At 33.8% G+C, this 16419-nt stretch overlaps 1 protein-coding gene across 33 annotated transcripts in view; it reads left to right on the top strand.

The window, feature by feature from the left end:
• Rbm26 (RNA binding motif protein 26) overlaps positions 1 to 16419 on the top strand; it is a 72822-nt gene that overhangs the window by 31619 nt on the left and 24784 nt on the right. For 11 of the 33 annotated variants that reach the window (XM_015996686.3, XM_076545532.1, XM_076545531.1 and 8 more), the window contains exons 12-18: positions 610 to 774; positions 1303 to 1434; positions 2580 to 2651; positions 9467 to 9592; positions 9968 to 10042; positions 11752 to 11919; positions 13533 to 13637. In XM_015996686.3, coding sequence (XP_015852172.1) covers positions 610 to 774; positions 1303 to 1434; positions 2580 to 2651; positions 9467 to 9592; positions 9968 to 10042; positions 11752 to 11919; positions 13533 to 13637 — 843 coding nt within the window. The remainder of the gene's footprint in view (positions 1 to 609; positions 775 to 1302; positions 1435 to 2579; positions 2652 to 9466; positions 9593 to 9967; positions 10043 to 11751; positions 11920 to 13532; positions 13638 to 16419) is intronic. The other 22 variants (XM_076545541.1, XM_076545540.1, XM_006977972.4 and 19 more) reach the window with 3 other exon arrangements.

Raw genomic sequence — 16419 nt, 5'->3', positions numbered from 1 at the left:
ACAGTGACCTGGGCCCTCCCCTATCAGTCACTGGTTTAAGAAAGTGCCCTACAGGCTTGTGCACAGCCTATGGAGGCATTTTCTTAATTTCTTAATTCCTTCCTCTGAGATGATTTTAGCATGTGTCAAGTTGACATCAAACTATGCAGCACAGCTTGTAAGGGCAGCTCCTCTGTATGATCTGATGACATAGCACTGCCCTCACTTCTTCAAAGATTCACACCACTTACCAGAACTGTTGGCACTAATAACTTACTTTGACCTGTCTTTGTTCTTTAAAACTAAAAAATGTATGAAACTGTTTCTACATTGACATCTAAATCTGTCTTTCCAGGTCATGGTTACTCAGATCTGGCCCCCAAAAAAGCTTTTCTCTTGCTCCCTTAAACAAAGAAGTAAATAAACACATACAAAGAAAGAGCTTTTTCATGCTCTTTGGAATAACTGTGAGAGTGACAAAGTTGGCGTGCTTATAGATAGCATAGGTGTGAGGAGCTGTGACGATAAGCTCTTACTTGGACCGTCCAGCATTTCACATCTTGAGAAATTGACTGTCTAAAGCCATATATTCCTTTAGAAGTAAATTGTCCTCATTATGTTAAATCTTAGGTTGCCTATAATGGTGATCCTGAAGGTGCACTTATCCAATTTGCAACTTATGAAGAAGCAAAGAAAGCAATCTCAAGTACAGAAGCGGTATTGAATAACCGCTTTATTAAGGTTTACTGGCACAGAGAAGGAACTACTCAGCAGTTACCGACCACTTCACCAAAGGTAACAGAGAAATTTGTATGAAGGCTACTGTTTCTTGGGTCTTTTAACAGTGCCTAAGCAGAGGCTTTTGACTCATGTGACACTTGGCTTTACTACTCCAGAGACTTGAGAAAGTTAACTTCTCCAAACTATTCTTTCATTAGAGAAGTAGATGGTGTGTGTAAAACATCTAGAAGAGTTCCTGGGAAGTAATCACTCATTAAGTGATGGCTATATATTTTATAAGTCTAAACTACACAATCATCTTCGGAATTCTTTTTCTTTCTCTTCCTTCCACTCCTCCTCCACTCCCCACCTCCTGAGATATTATAGAATAGTCTGGATGATTTAATTATTTTTCTGTACTTTTATATTCATTTCTTACAAAGAAAATTTATACACATTGAGAAGAATTGAAAGATAGTTGAATTTGATTATAAGCTACATTTTAAACTTGCTTTATATGGGTGCCTGAGTACAAAATCACCCTGCTTGGATTTTATCTTCCTTTACTAACTAGCTTGTTTTAATTTTTCCTCTTGTTCTGAGGTAATACAGCCGTTAGTTCAGCAGCCTATTTTACCTGCTGTGAAACAGTCCGTCAAAGAGCGGTTGGGTCCTGTGCCTTCCAGTACTGTTGAACCGGCCGAAGCCCAGAGTGCTACTTCCCAGCTTCCCCAGGTAAATAGGAGGTTTATCAACAGGTCTGTCAAGTAGGTGCTCAGTCAATCAATTATCCTTGGTGACTAGAATTGGAGTAAATGATGTATGTTCTACACAGAAATATGGTATTTATATTTTTGAACTCCACCAGTTTTACCATAACATTTTCACTATCTTCTGCTAGAGAGTTTAATCTTCTTTTTCCTAGTTAATACTTAAGAGAAAGGCCTCTTTTTCACTTTGTGGAGATGTATTTAAACAAATTTTCCTGAGAGTGAATTTCAGTATACTAAATCTTACTTTTTCTATTATCTTTTTACTTAGAGTTCTATCTCCCGATAATTATGCAGTAGAGTGAACAGAAAACATTTGAGAAGGGAAGACTTAAGCCATCAGGTTACATGTATTTGATGATATATTGTTTTAAGAACTCATTTGCCCTGCTTAGAACTTTGCATCACTTACTGCTGACTGGGATTCTCTTCTCCATGTCGTTTCTTTCCCAATTCCATATTTGAGTGGCAGTTTCTTGTGTCTCCACTCTCAGTCTTGGAAATTTACTTTCCTTTTTCTCCAGCTGTTTCAAGATGTGCCATACCAATTTGGGTTCAGATGTAGTGTCCTATTAACTAATAGATGCCATAGAGTAAGATAATGAGATTCTATATGAAGGTTTACAATGCAGATTGATGAACTGTTACTTTTAAATTATATCTAAGTAATCACTAAATATAGTGTGTTTAATCATAAACATTTTAGGAATGAATGATACTTATTTTTAAGCTTATGAAGCAGGCTTATACTTTAAATGTTCAAATCTATTTTAAAATGTGCAGACTTTCTGCATATTAATGTACACTTCCAGGAAGGGACTTTAGGAACTAACTACTTGAGGACAGACTATACATTGTAATTTGTTATGGTTAATATTAAAGACTGTTTTTTGTTATCAACACATACTTCCTCGTCCTTTCTTTTCCTTTCCCCTTCCTCTAATTTCTCCTTGTTTCTCTCTCCCATTTTTTTTTAAGGCCCAAATCTCTGTGGCCAGTATTGTTATGCACAAACTCAGTATATATTAGTAGAATCAGGATGTTCGAAATCCCAACAGACTTAATATATGTTTGGGGAAACACTGAATATGTCCGTTTTAATCTTTTTAGAATGTAACTAAGTTATCTGTGAAGGACAGGTTGGGTTTTGTATCAAAGCCATCTGTTTCAGCAACTGAAAAGGTAAGAATAGCATGATGTGTTTGTCTTGGCTTCATAAATGTTTGCCAGGTGGCATCTTCATTTGTAATTTTTTTTCATAGCTCCAAACTCCTGCTTCTTAATCGTATTGGTAGCTCTTACTCTTATTTGCTGGAAAAAAAATTACCCTAGCTACCTCCTTTTTTACATCACATTTTAATACTCGCTTCTCTTACTTCTGTGTGCTCCATTCTTTGTTTTCTTTTATGTTTATTTTCTAAAGAGACATTGTGCATTTTAGTTTGAAAACTCTGGTAGTGTAATAGAAAGGGTCATGAGCTAGGAATGTTGTCAGAATTTGATCCCCAGCTCTTTGTTTACTAACTGCATGGTAATTGGCAGTGCATTTAACGTTTCTGAATCTTTACTTATTGGTAGGCTGGTGATGGTAATATGTGTCTTGCCTTATTTACTATTTATTAAGTAATCTGTAAGTGGGAAGGGTGACAATTATTTTATTTTTGGCAGTTTAAAGTTATTGCTGACAGTTATTTATACAAGGCTTTACAGTACACTTTTTCTTCGCTTTTTTTTTTTTAGAGGGTAAATGCAGATTGTTAAGTCTGTTTATGGATCTTTCTTCTGAATGTTGTTTTTATGTATATTGTTTTCATGTTGAGGTATTAGGGACTGCCCTGATAACATTGTTTTGTTTGAAATATATGAAACTATAGGATATTAGAATTGAATGATACAAGACTACGTATAGCAAAGCCCCACAAAATGTGTGTTTTTCCGATTTATAGTCCATGTTCTTTCTAGTCTGGAGGTTACAGAGGAAGTTCACGGTAAAATGCATCAAGCATCTAGCTGACCTGCCATCCATTTGTTCTTAGAGTACTGTTTTGTTTATTATTTATTTTGGTAAACTTTGGCATTTCTAGAATTTGAAACTCAGTGTGCATCAGACCTTCCTCTTGGGCATGTCAGTGCCTAAAATGAATTATTTTCCATATAGAAGTTCATTTTAATTTCTAGTCCTTACCTCTAGAAATGGTTGTCTGAGTAGTATAGTCTTAAAGCCTTAAGGGCACGGTACATGTATTTATAGTCTACTACTTTTTCTCTACTGCCTTCAGTTTTCTGGCTTTGGGTGCCTTTTCTTAGCTGGTGTCTTGTCTTTCTCCTCTTTAAATTTTACCTTGTTGCCATTCTGTCAGTACTATTCCAATGTTTATTTATTATAGAAAATTTGAATGTATTGGCTATAATTACTTTGTTTAGTTCACAGTTCATAGCCCCCCGTCCCCCTAGTAGTGTTCTTACTTACTTTTGCTGTGCAGTATATGTTATCTGCCGTGAGGGAACTTTTGTGTGTTGTCTTGTGTCCTCCAACCCAAGGTTTCTGTCTTGTTCTCATCCAGTTTCTTTTCTAGCTCACCGTTTTTCTCTTTGTTGATGTTGCTGTCTCAGTCTAGCTCTAGCTTCTTTGTGGTACTTCTCCTGGAGTGTATTTACCCCACCATTCAAATGTCATGGTATCTATATACCAGCTGTAGTTACTAAATTCATCATAGGATGTTCATTTTCAAATTTTATTTTAAATTTTTTTATTTTGGGTATTTTCGAGACAGGGTTTCTCTGTGTAGTCCTGGATGTCCTGGAACTCACTCTGTAGACCATGCTGGCCTCAAACTCAGAGACCGCCTGCTTTTATCTCCTGAGTGCGTGGATTAAAGGCGTGTACCACTGCCACCTGGCTTAATGTATTTTTTAAATCCGAGATATATATTATTCTGTTTTCATAATGAAAGTTAACATTTGTATTTGGAATTTTTTTAAATGAGAAGTTGTGTGATATAATTGAGCTACATTTCTTGTAAACATTTCAGTTTTTCCTTTAGCCATGACGTTAAACAAGTTCTCTTGACTATAAAATAGAGATGCTCATAGCCTTTTGATTTTAAATTTTGATTTGATATACAGTTTTGCTAATATAAATCCAAAGATTGGTAGAATACAGTAAGCTTTTCTCATTATTATCTTAATTTTTTAATACATTGTCTTCTGAGAAGACTTTGTTGGATTATTTATTACAGGAAAATTTGACTTATTTAAAAGATTGGCTACACTTTCTGGGATCTAGAGATTTTACCAAAATTGATTCTGGATTGTAAATAGTTTTTCTTTGATGTTTGTTTAAAATGTTTCTCTGTAAGATCATTAATTCTTTTATCATATATGGAAGATTAAAAGTTGAACTCGTGGATTTTTAATGATGGATACTAGGGCTCCAGGGCAAGGAAGTTATGAAGATAATGGCTAATGGTTGTAAAATGATTTCAGAACATACTACAACAAGGTGACCTCAGTTAATAACCATGACTTTAAGTGTTCTTTCAACCAAAATATGAGACAGTGCAGGTATTAGTTCAGTTTAACCATTTTACAAGAGATACACACATTCACACAATGTATTATGCATGGCAGACAAAATTTGTTACTATTGATTAAGGCAAGTTCTCAAGAAGTTCCTAATATTGTTAGAAGAATTTTCAAAATACTTTATAAATGAAACTTTAAATATTGTTCTTCTCACCAGAATTCTTCACTTGGCCAGTGTTATAGAATGCATTATCTATGTGCTGTTAAATAGTATTGTAAATAAACATTCCGTTTTACTGACTAGATACATACCTAATCAAAAACATTGAGCATATTAATCTTCCTCAGTGCCCCAGATACTTTTAAAATTAAGCTGTTTCTCTTTTCTGCTTTTAAATATAATACCTGCTAGAGCTACTTACTTTAACATAGCTACATCCTTTTCTGTTAAATTTCAGTTTGAGCATCAGTTATTTTAAAAATGAAGTTTAGATGACTTAAATAGTCCTAAGTAATTTTATTTTTTACAGAATAGTCTTTTCCTCCCATCCTTAGCAGAAAATGTTTGGTTTTTATACTTACTAACACTAGGTATGGATGGGAATGTTATACATAAGAAATAGAGATATGAGAACTAGAGAAATGTCTCAGCCGTTGAGAGTACTTGTTGCTCTTGTTGAGGACCCAGGTTCGTTTCTCAGAACACACATGGTAGTTTACAGCCATCCTAACTTCAGAAGGTCCAGGGGATCCAGTGCCCTCTTCTGACCTTCTTGGACACCAGACATTCACATGGTGCATATATGTAACATACAGGCAAAGCACTAATACATATAAAATAAATCTAAATGAAAAAGAAAGAAAAATGTATTACTGGAGTATAACCTCTTAACAGTTTAGAGAGTTGATTTTTGTCTTGGTCATAGGAGATATTAATAAAGGCATAGCAAATTATAGACCTTTTAACTCATCTTCTGGGTTTATATTTGCTACCAAAACCTGGCGAAGGATATTATAAGAAAGGAAAATTACAGGCTAACATAGGCATAAATAGTTCAAATAAAATATTAGTAATTTCCAAGGTATGTAAAGTACATACTATATCATGGTCAGGAAAGATTTAGTCAAGAAACTCAAGATGCATCAGGAAATGTGTTTAATTGACCACATTAGCATTGTAAGAGAAAAATGAAAACCTTGCATGACTTGGGAGAAGAACATTTGGTGAAATATTTAACACTCTTGCAAAGTAGGAATGGACAGAGACTTCCTACCTTGATGAAGAATGTTTGCACCCCACCCACCAGAACTAACATTAAACTTAATGGTGAAACATATTGACTGTCCCCCATCTGTCAAGTTCAAGAATGAGACAAAGATGTCCACTCTAATCACTTTCAGTTTTTACTGTAGGGTTTAACAAATACAGTAAAGTTATAAAATGAAATAAACCATTGTAAGGATTCGAAAAGAAGAAATAAAACTGTTGATATATATAGGTGACATAATTATTATTTGTGTAGAAAATCCAAAATAAACTTTCAAGCAGTTGAGACAATGGGTGATTACAATTAGATTGTCATTAGTTAAGCTAGTATGTCACCATATAAAATTACAATACATGAAAAACATTGTGTTTACTTTTAAAGGCCGTGGTTTGTATTCTTAGGAATTGTAACTTAGTCTTGTCTGTTGGATTTGTCGGCGTTCTTCACTTTGCATTTTAGATGTATTTATTAATTTCTTTATTGACAGTGCTAGAGGTTGAACCCAGGGCTTTGAGCATGGTAGTACTGTACTGGAAACCTTCAATTTCATATGTAGTTCTAAGGCTGGCTTTTACTGTGCTTCCAGCTCCCAAGTGCTGGATTTACAAGCATTTGCCACCAGGTCTGGATACATTTATCTTGAAAAACGTGGATATTCTTTACTATTCTAGTACCTAAACTCTAGAACTCAATAGATTCAAATGAAAAGCAATATTTGTAGTCCTACAGTTCATTATATCCAAGACACATTTTAATCTTAAGTCTTGGCACCTTTGGACCATGTTTCACCATTGTTGAAAATAAAGTTATAAATGTAAGCTCTTTGCTGGTTTTTTTTTTTTTTTTTTTTTTTTTTTTTTTGGTTTTTCGAGACAGGGTTTCTCTGTGTAGCTTTGCGCCTTTCCTGGAACTCACTTGGTAGCCTAGGCTGGCCTCGAACTCACAGAGATCCGCCTGGCTCTGCCTCCCGAGTGCTGGAATTAAAGGCGTGCGCCACCACCGCCCGGCTGCTGTTTTTTTTTAATTGTTTAATTTTAAATAGGAGTCCTTGAGATTGAGGTTTTGTGGAACAGTTTATCATATATTCTATTTTTGCAGAAGGAAATCACTGGATAAGAATATGGATGGGGTTATAAGCTTGTAGAAACAAAGAAGTGTTCTATTCTCATCAGATACAAACATTGAGCCAGCACACCTGAGTCCGATAGGAAATGCTAAGATGGTTTAAAAGCTCTGCTCCTTACCACTGTAGTAAGAAAGATGCTAATGGTTAAAAAGATTATTTTATTATATATGTGTGTGTGTATATGTATGTGTGTGTGTATATGTATGTGTGTGTGTGTGTGTGTGTGTGTATATATATATATATATATATATATATATATATATATATATATATATATATATATGATACTAGAAAATATAGTTGTGGTACATTTCCAAGTTATTTGAGTGTGGAAAATTTTTTTCTACTCATAGCTGTTTAACTTGTTAAGGAATTCATATGAAGAAACATTATATTTAAAGTACTTAAAATATATACTTTAGAATTTGTTACATAGTAAACTAGCATCAAAGAAATTCTCCAGAATTACTCACAATAGTCACTAAAGTTAGACTATAAACTAAATCTGTATTTTGTATTCTAATGAATGCAGGTACTTCATAGTTACTGTTTCATGTTTATTAGTGATATGTGACCGTCTTTAACCTTGAAGAAAGTTACACATGAAATTTTGATATATGTATTTTTTTTTCCTTTTAAACATCAGGTGTGCTCTCTGTAGGTAGAATAGTGACAGTTTTTATTTCATTTAGATTTTGAGACATTCATAGGTGCTTGGAAGAGTAATGAGTTGCCCATGTTTTTTTCCTCTAATTTCATGATGGAAGATTAGAAAGTGGTCTCCAGATTGCTATATTTATGCTATACCAGATGTTAACATAGCTAAAAAATAGGGTAATATTTCTCGTTTATACTTTTACATCTTATGTGTCAGGTTCTAGCCCAGGAATGCTTAAGGCAATAGAAACAATAACATTTTCTCTGGAAAACCATGGTGTATGGTTACTAGTTTAGATTTTATAGAATCTGTTGATACTATCTTTTCTAAGAACCCATCACCTCATGGAACTTAGTGAAGGAAGGACGTTGCCTGTCAGAACTGTACCCCCCTCTTTTTTTAAAAAAAATTAAACCTTGTGTTTTAACGGGTATTCAATCTATAATCATTTGTTTAATTTGGTATGAAAATATTTATTATTATTTATTATGTGTGATTGTACTGTTTTAGATACTAACAGTATAATGATAAACCAAGTGAAGAAATAATGTCTGCTCATTGAGTTTGTATTTTAGATACTATCAAGATGAACCTCCCAGTTTTATAGATGAGCACACTGAGATTACCCCACCTCTCAAGTTTACTTGAACCAAAGTCACATAATTCTGTGTTAATAAACTTATATTCAAGATCGCAAAGAAGAGAAAAACTAGGTTTTTGTTTCAAGGGCCTTGCAGTGTAGATAGGAAGACATTACTATCAGGTTTTGTTTGTTTGTTTTTATTAAATAGTTGATATTACCTAACAATATTGAATGTTATTTTTATATCATGGCTTAAGGAATAAAAATCTGTAAGTATTGGACAGAAAAGAAAAATGATTAGTGCTTTGGCTTGTGCTGCATCTGAACTTGGCTTAAGAGGTTAAGATCACTCCAAGCAGGAAGAATGTGGCCTGCAGGGAATGGAGAATGATTGTTGCATTTATTTTGGAACAATAAATTATAGTGATTATACTAAAGTGTTTGTAGGATGACATTCACTTTTTCTCTTGTGCTTTTCTTTGTTTTTTTGTTTTTGTTTTTGTTTTTTTGCTTCATTATATTCACAAATATTTTCTGAGAAATACAGTAATAGCAGTCTTTTTTTTCCCCTTTGATTTCATGGTTTACATGTTCGACTTTGCTTTTTTGTTATAGATATTAAGTTACCAGGAATTTTTTGTTTGTTTTAGGGCTTATTATCAGTCATATCATTCAAGTCATGAAATGTGATTTAGTTATTGTGACTATATAATACATTTAGTTCAACATGCTAGTTTTAGGCAGAAACACTTTAAAGTTTGAATTTCTGAGAAAGCAAGACTTAAGAAATTATGAATGATAACACTTTTTCTTAAGAAATTGAATTTGTGTTGGTAGGTGTTGTCTACATCTACTGGCCTAACAAAAACGGTGTATAATCCAGCTGCTTTGAAGGCTGCACAAAAAACTTTACTAGTTTCTACCCCTGCAGTTGATAATAATGAAGCACAGAAAAAGAAACAGGTAAGCAGAGGTGGTATAACATATAAAATCGGCACACAGGAAGACCCTTATAGTTGGGGTGTGTGTGTGTGTGTGTGTGTTTTATGTGTGATGTTGTGTGCCCGTGTGTGCGTGTTAAGGCACTTACCCCAAGACTAGTTGGATTGATCTGTGTGTAGTGATAAATACTCTCCCCCACCCCCTTTTTCTGTGAAGGGAAGTTTCTTGTGTTTGGTTGTTGACAGCATACATATTCTATGCTTTACAGATAGAAACTTAGTGTATTACTTTTGTTGCCATACTTCTTCAATTAAAACTTCCTTTCTTTTCTTGTATTGCTTTATATATCTTTATCTATCTTTAGATATTACTCAAATGATATTTTGATTCTTTTAGGAGGCACTGAAACTTCAGCAGGATGTAAGAAAAAGGAAGCAGGAAATTTTAGAAAAGCACATTGAAACACAGAAGGTAAAACAGTCAAGTATTTGGCAAAATTACCAATGTTCTTATTCTTACTAAATTTAACCTATTTAATTCATAGTGAAAAGCAGATTTACTGTAATTGGTAGTGGTAAAAGTGAAAAACTTAGTGTGTCATTGTTATATTAATTTATTAGCATTGAGGTTAAAGAAACTTACAAAGTGTGGGTGTAGTTTATATGGAACTGGTTATCAACATGAATTGAAAAATAAGTTCATTTGGCTCTATTACTATATAATAGTTTGGTCAGCGAATAATGAAATGAAATCTTTTTCTCATTGTTGATAAGTTCTTCACTAATTTGGGATCCTCTACTCCTGTGTTACACAATAGTCAAAAGTCACATCTTATTGATAGAATGTGTCTAGTTTAAATTGAGATGAAAATGATAATTACATGCCAAATTTCAAAGATGTAGTATTGTAGCTAGACGTTTTTCCGGTCCTGACTGGGCCCTGCAGTCCTGTGGTCTGCTTATAAAATAGTCACACAGAGGTTTAATATTATTTATAACTGTTTGGACATTAGCTCAGGCTAACTACTGACTAGCTCTTACACTTATTTTTGTTAATCTATATATTGCCACGTTACCTGTGTACCATTACATGATGCTCCCTGGCTGCCATCTCCTCACTCAACCTTCCTTTTTCCAGAATTCTCCTTGTCTGCTTATCCCGCTTATACAATGGCCAGTCAGCGTTTTATTAAACCAGTGTACAAAGCATTATCCCACAGCATAGTATGGAGGGGAAAAAAAAATCTCAGAAATTTTTTTTGTTAAAATGTGAATTTTGATACACTAGGCTAAATTAATGAATTAATTTGACTTTTTCCCTTTTTATCTTTTTAATGTGATTGATAAAACAATCAAATTATATGTGGACATGGAGAGATGGCTCAGTCGTTAAAGAGTATTTACTACTACTATTCCAGAGGACCAAGTTTGGGTTCCTACACCAGTATCAGGTGGCTCATAATTGCATGTAACTCTAGCTGCAAGATACCAGACCCACTTTTCTGGCCTCCATGGGTATCTGCACGCACATATCAATTATAAAGTAAATCTTTAAAACTTACTTAATGTGGCTGGTATTTCTTGGATGACATTTTTGGGGGCAGATTGCTCTAATTTATGATATTTAATTAGAAATTAGTTCTTGATGTGTTCTGTAATGTAGTAGAAAAATATAAAATTACAGAGACAATGTTTTGTTGGGGCACAGTGGTCCATTACTGTAATCTTGGCTCCTGGAGTGGCTGAGGCTATCAAATTCCTTAGTTTGAGGACAGCTTAGGCTACAAATTAAGACTGTCTGAAAAATTTACATTAAGATTAGAAATACGGCCTTTTCTTATTTTGGATATACTTCATTGAAGTGAATCACAATGCTTTAGAAAACTGAAGCCATCTTAACTCAGAGAACATAATTCCATGTGATTTCCCACCTTCCTTATCTTGTTCAAATCTTGTGTTCTAAGAGAGCCAACTAATAGTAAAGTTCTTTGCAAAGTCAACTGGTTGTAATTACGCTACTGTTAGCAACCAAGTCTGCTCTTCTATCTTTATACACGTAGATTGTCAGCTTTGTCATGAACAGTCAACTAAAAATAGTACTCTTTTAACTGTTTTGCTGTATTTGTTTGGTTACAAGTAGTAGGAATAAGTCTCTTACAATTCTGTTTTAAAATTTGCCAGATGCTTATTTCAAAACTGGAGAAAAACAAAACAATGAAGTCTGAAGATAAAGCAGAAATAATGAAAACATTAGAGGTTTTGACAAAAAATATTACCAAGTTGAAAGATGAGGTCAAAGCTACATCTCCTGGACGCTGCCTTCCAAAAAGTATAAAAACGAAGACTCAGGTATTCTATTTTGTTAGCCACATGACTACTTATTAAGACTATCAAGCATTGGTCTGGAGAGATGGCGTAGTGGTTAAGTGTACTTGTTGTTCTCTAAGAGGACCCAGGTTCAACTCACTTACTTGGCAGCTAACAGTTGTCTGTAACTCCAGTTCCAGAGGATCTCACGCCTTCTTTTGGGCCACAAGTGCACTAAATGCACATAGTGCACAGATACTTGTGCAGCCAAAACATCCCTACCTAATAAATATAAATAAGTCTTTAGAAAAAGAGAGCTTTAAAATAAAAAGATCAAACACTATTTTTAGGTTTTGTTTTTTGGTTTTTTTGGCTATATACTTTGTTCAGAATCTGACTATTCATAACTCTCCTACATCTAACACTTGTGAAATCTGCTATTAGAAAATAATTATGGATAATTTTAGAAGGATAGTTTGGGACAAAGTGCTATGGGTACTTGATTGTATGGTCAAGAAGTTTGAGCTATGTATTGTAACTAGTTAGTGATATAAAGGTTAATGACAGGAAGTAACCTAGTATCACTGTCTGAAGAATTTGCAAAGGGAAAAATTGAGGTATACTATTCTGAATGATCCAAACAAATGAGCAAGATGTTTTCCAATGGTAACAAACGATAAAATACAGGTGGTACAGTATTTATACTTCATGTATGTGTGCGTGTGTAACCACATCGATAGTTCTAATTTTTATCTAAATCACATGTTTATTCTTTTTTAAAATTCATATTCTACTGCCAATTTCCATAATGACAACATGGTCTCATAACATCAGTTTATTCATTCAAATAGACCTACAATCCATTCAGAATAGTTCCAAAATTGCTTCAGTACTGATTTCAACAATTAAGTTGGATTCAAATTTTATTTGTATTCTTTACAAACTGACTGCCATTAAAGATTAGGTCAGACTATGATGTTGGTTTTCTTCTAGTTCTTTTTGTAAATGTTGCTAATTAGATAAAGTTAGGTCTATTTCTGTTACTTTTCAGTTTTTTCTGGTTTAAGTTTTTTTTTTTTTTTTTTTTTTTTTTTTTTTTTTTTTTTTACAGTAACTATTATCAACATGGTCAGAAGTACATAAAAAGATACGCATAAGAGACTTCTCTCCCACCTCACCCCTGATACACTATACACCACTCCTTGTTTGTAACCTTCATTATTAGTTTGTATTTTATCCTTAAATCTAAGATATATGCGTTTACCTTCATAAAGACCTACTAATACTACATATTGCTTGTTAGCCCCTTTTTTCCCCAGAACTTACTACATTATTAGTTCATAGAAATCATACCTTAGCTGTGGTATAGACAATGAATTTTAGGGAAATCAATGAGAATAAGAATTAGGATACTTTTACTACAGTAGCATATCACATACTAGATAAGAAATGTTGGTTCTAATGGTGACACATACCTTTTGCCCTGACATTTGTGAGGCCAACACAGGAGAATCTTGACTGTGTAACTAACCCCTGCCAAAAACAACAGAAAAAAAAAAAAATGACGTAAGTGAATATGAGAAAAAATATCTTATAAAAATTTTACAGAAGTTCAGAATATTAATTGTTATTTGAAACATTAATGACTTTTTCAGATGCAGAAAGAATTGCTTGACACAGAATTGGATTTATATAAGAAGATGCAGGCTGGAGAAGAAGTCACTGAACTTAGGAGAAAGTATACAGAATTACAGCTGGAGGTAGGTTTTATTACAGCTACACAGTTCACTTGGAAGGAGCAGATACAGTCGTTAACATGAAAATGGTTTTTCGGGTCTTGTTAACAATTACTGCCACGTGTGGTTTTGTGTGTGTGAGTGTGTTGGGATAGGTGCGAAGAAAGAGACTCATTGATTTTACAAAACTATTAGAGAAAACTAAAAAAAAAATTACATTTGCTTGTTGGTTACTCATTTGCATATGGATGTCATAGGACATTTGTAGGTTGTGTAACAGCATTGAACTCAGTGCTTTGACCCTCTGAGACATCTTGCTGGCCTGAAAAACCTACTGCTTCTCCCTCTACACCTGGTGTCTCCATTTCTAGTAAATTTTAGTTCTTTTTTGTTTTTGTTCTCTTTTTCTTCTTGAGATTAAATACAGTTAAAGGCTTTTTAGGTATTTTTATGGAAATAGTCTTTATATGTGTGAAGTCATACAGGCATATTGTGTTGAATTGCTAAAGAACAGACTTAGAGCTGTAAATGTTTCAGTGCATGCTTTTTAAAGTTTTGCCTATAGATGGTGCTGTGGGTGTTTCAAAAGAGAAAATAAACTACCTTATTGTATGAGATGCTCCTAGTGAAATTGATCTCTATTATAAAACATGGATGCTTAATAGTTACTAAAAATGTTAACAAAAATCATTATATCACAAAGTATGCAACTATATTAATGCCTATATTCACCATTGCTTGACACAATCTAAGGTGTTTTTGTTTTTTAACATTTTAGATTATTTTGATTGATTTGACTATACTTTCTTAAAAGTTTGTTGACACTGATTTTTTTTTCTCACCTTATAATGCAGTAGAAATCTGTTTAGTGCTATGCAAGTATTAAAGACTTAAGTTTTGGCATCTACTAGATATGTCCTAGGCTATGTCTTACCCAAGAGTTAGAAAAGCTACGAAATATCCTAAACATGTATATACTTGCATTCTCTTGAAACATGATCTGGTTTGCCTATATGTTGTACCCTAAACAATAGGTTCCTTATATTAATTTAAAAATTTTTTTTCATGTGAATATTTCATGCCATTAGTGATGTATAAAGCAAAATATCATTGTGAATTTCTGACATGATTTTAATAAATAAATAGGACAAAAATTTGCTGTTCCCTGTTTTGCTTGTTGTAATTTAGCCAAAGGTTAAATGATGTTTTCTGGTCTTTTATGATGACTCAGCTTTATTTTTTCAGTAATATTCATATATGCAGTACTATAGTAGATGCCAGAATATGCTCATCACAGTAATTCTGTTATTGTTAATAGAGACTCGTGAGCAAAGATTGGAGATCAAATACATTTTGAAAAGGTCATATTGGATATACTGTTTCACTATAGGATTTCTTGGAGTCTTTTAGTTTGAATCTCCAAATTATAAGCTTGCTGAAGCTTAATTTTCAGGGAGTATATGTGTGTCATTAAATACTCTGCAAGGCATACTTTTGATATGTTTAATCTTAATAACCTTTCCCCTTTAAAGTTTATTGTTTATTTTAATATTTTTTAATTGACCAGTTAAGAATTGTAAATGTATATGGTATATAACATGATGTTTCAATATATGTATGCAAGGAATGAGTTATCAAAGTAATCTATTCATCACCTCACATATTCAAATTCTTACGAAAATATATCTAAAAATTTTCTTCCCTAGCTCTTTTCAAGTATATCATCTGCTATCATCAATTGTACTTACCATGCTTTACAACAGATGGTAGAATTTATCCCATTGTACATTTTGACTAACATTTCCCCATTCTCCATACCAGCACAGTCCTTGGTAATAGCCATTCTTCTGTTTCAATGAGATTGCTGTTGTAGATTCTGTGTGTAAATGAAATCTTACAGTAGTTGTCTTTCTGTGCCTGGTTTATTTCATTTAGCATTTTTATTTGATTTTATATGTTTACTTTTTGGTACTCAGAATTTGATGTTTTTAGTTGGATGTCAGATATCCTTATCAGCATGTTCATCATTGTGCTTGTCCTGCTTCTAAAGTATGTATTTATAGTTACTCAAATAGTTAGAAATATGGAAGGGGTCTTGATTGATTTCACCCTTTGTTCAACCTCTATATTCACTTAACTACCTTATTTTAGATGAGTTGTTCCCAATTTTTATTTTATTTTACTTTTGAATGAGTGTTTGCCTGCATATATGTGTGTATGTGTATCACATGCATGGATAGTGCCCATGGAGGCCAGAAGAGGATGTTGTATCTCCTGGAACTGTCAAGCACCATGTAGGTGCTTGAAACTGAACCTAAATCCTGTTTAAGAACCTATCTCAGTAATTTACCTGTCTAGAAATTGAGGTTGTGTATGTGGTTTATATGTATTTGTTTATGTTGTATGTGTGCACAGGTGCTAATGCATGTACAGAGGCTAGAAGCCAAAAAGTTAATGTTGGATGTCTTCCCTAAGATTCACTGTCCTTTTTGTTGTTGTTGTTGTTTGTTTTGTTTTGTTTTTTGAGACAAGAATTCACTGAGCCTGGAGCTCACTGAGTAGGCCTGCCAGGAAGCCCAGGGATCTGCCTGTCTGTGTTTCCCTGGTGCTGAGATTACATATGTACACTGTGATGTTAGGGTGCTGTGAAGAGACACCATGACCACAGCAGCTCTTACAAAGGAAATCATTTCATTGGGACTGGCTCACAGTTCCGAGGGTTAGTTCATTGTCATCGTGGAGGGAAGCATAGTGGCATGCAGGCAGACATGGTGCTGCAGAGGTAGCTGAGAGTTCTACATCAGGA

The sequence above is a fragment of the Peromyscus maniculatus genome, chromosome 9 (genome assembly GCF_049852395.1).
Source record: "Peromyscus maniculatus bairdii isolate BWxNUB_F1_BW_parent chromosome 9, HU_Pman_BW_mat_3.1, whole genome shotgun sequence".
NCBI lineage: Eukaryota > Metazoa > Chordata > Mammalia > Rodentia > Cricetidae > Peromyscus > Peromyscus maniculatus.
The sequence above is the reverse complement of the archived record's forward strand: the minus strand, read 5'-3'. Positions and strand labels throughout refer to the sequence as shown.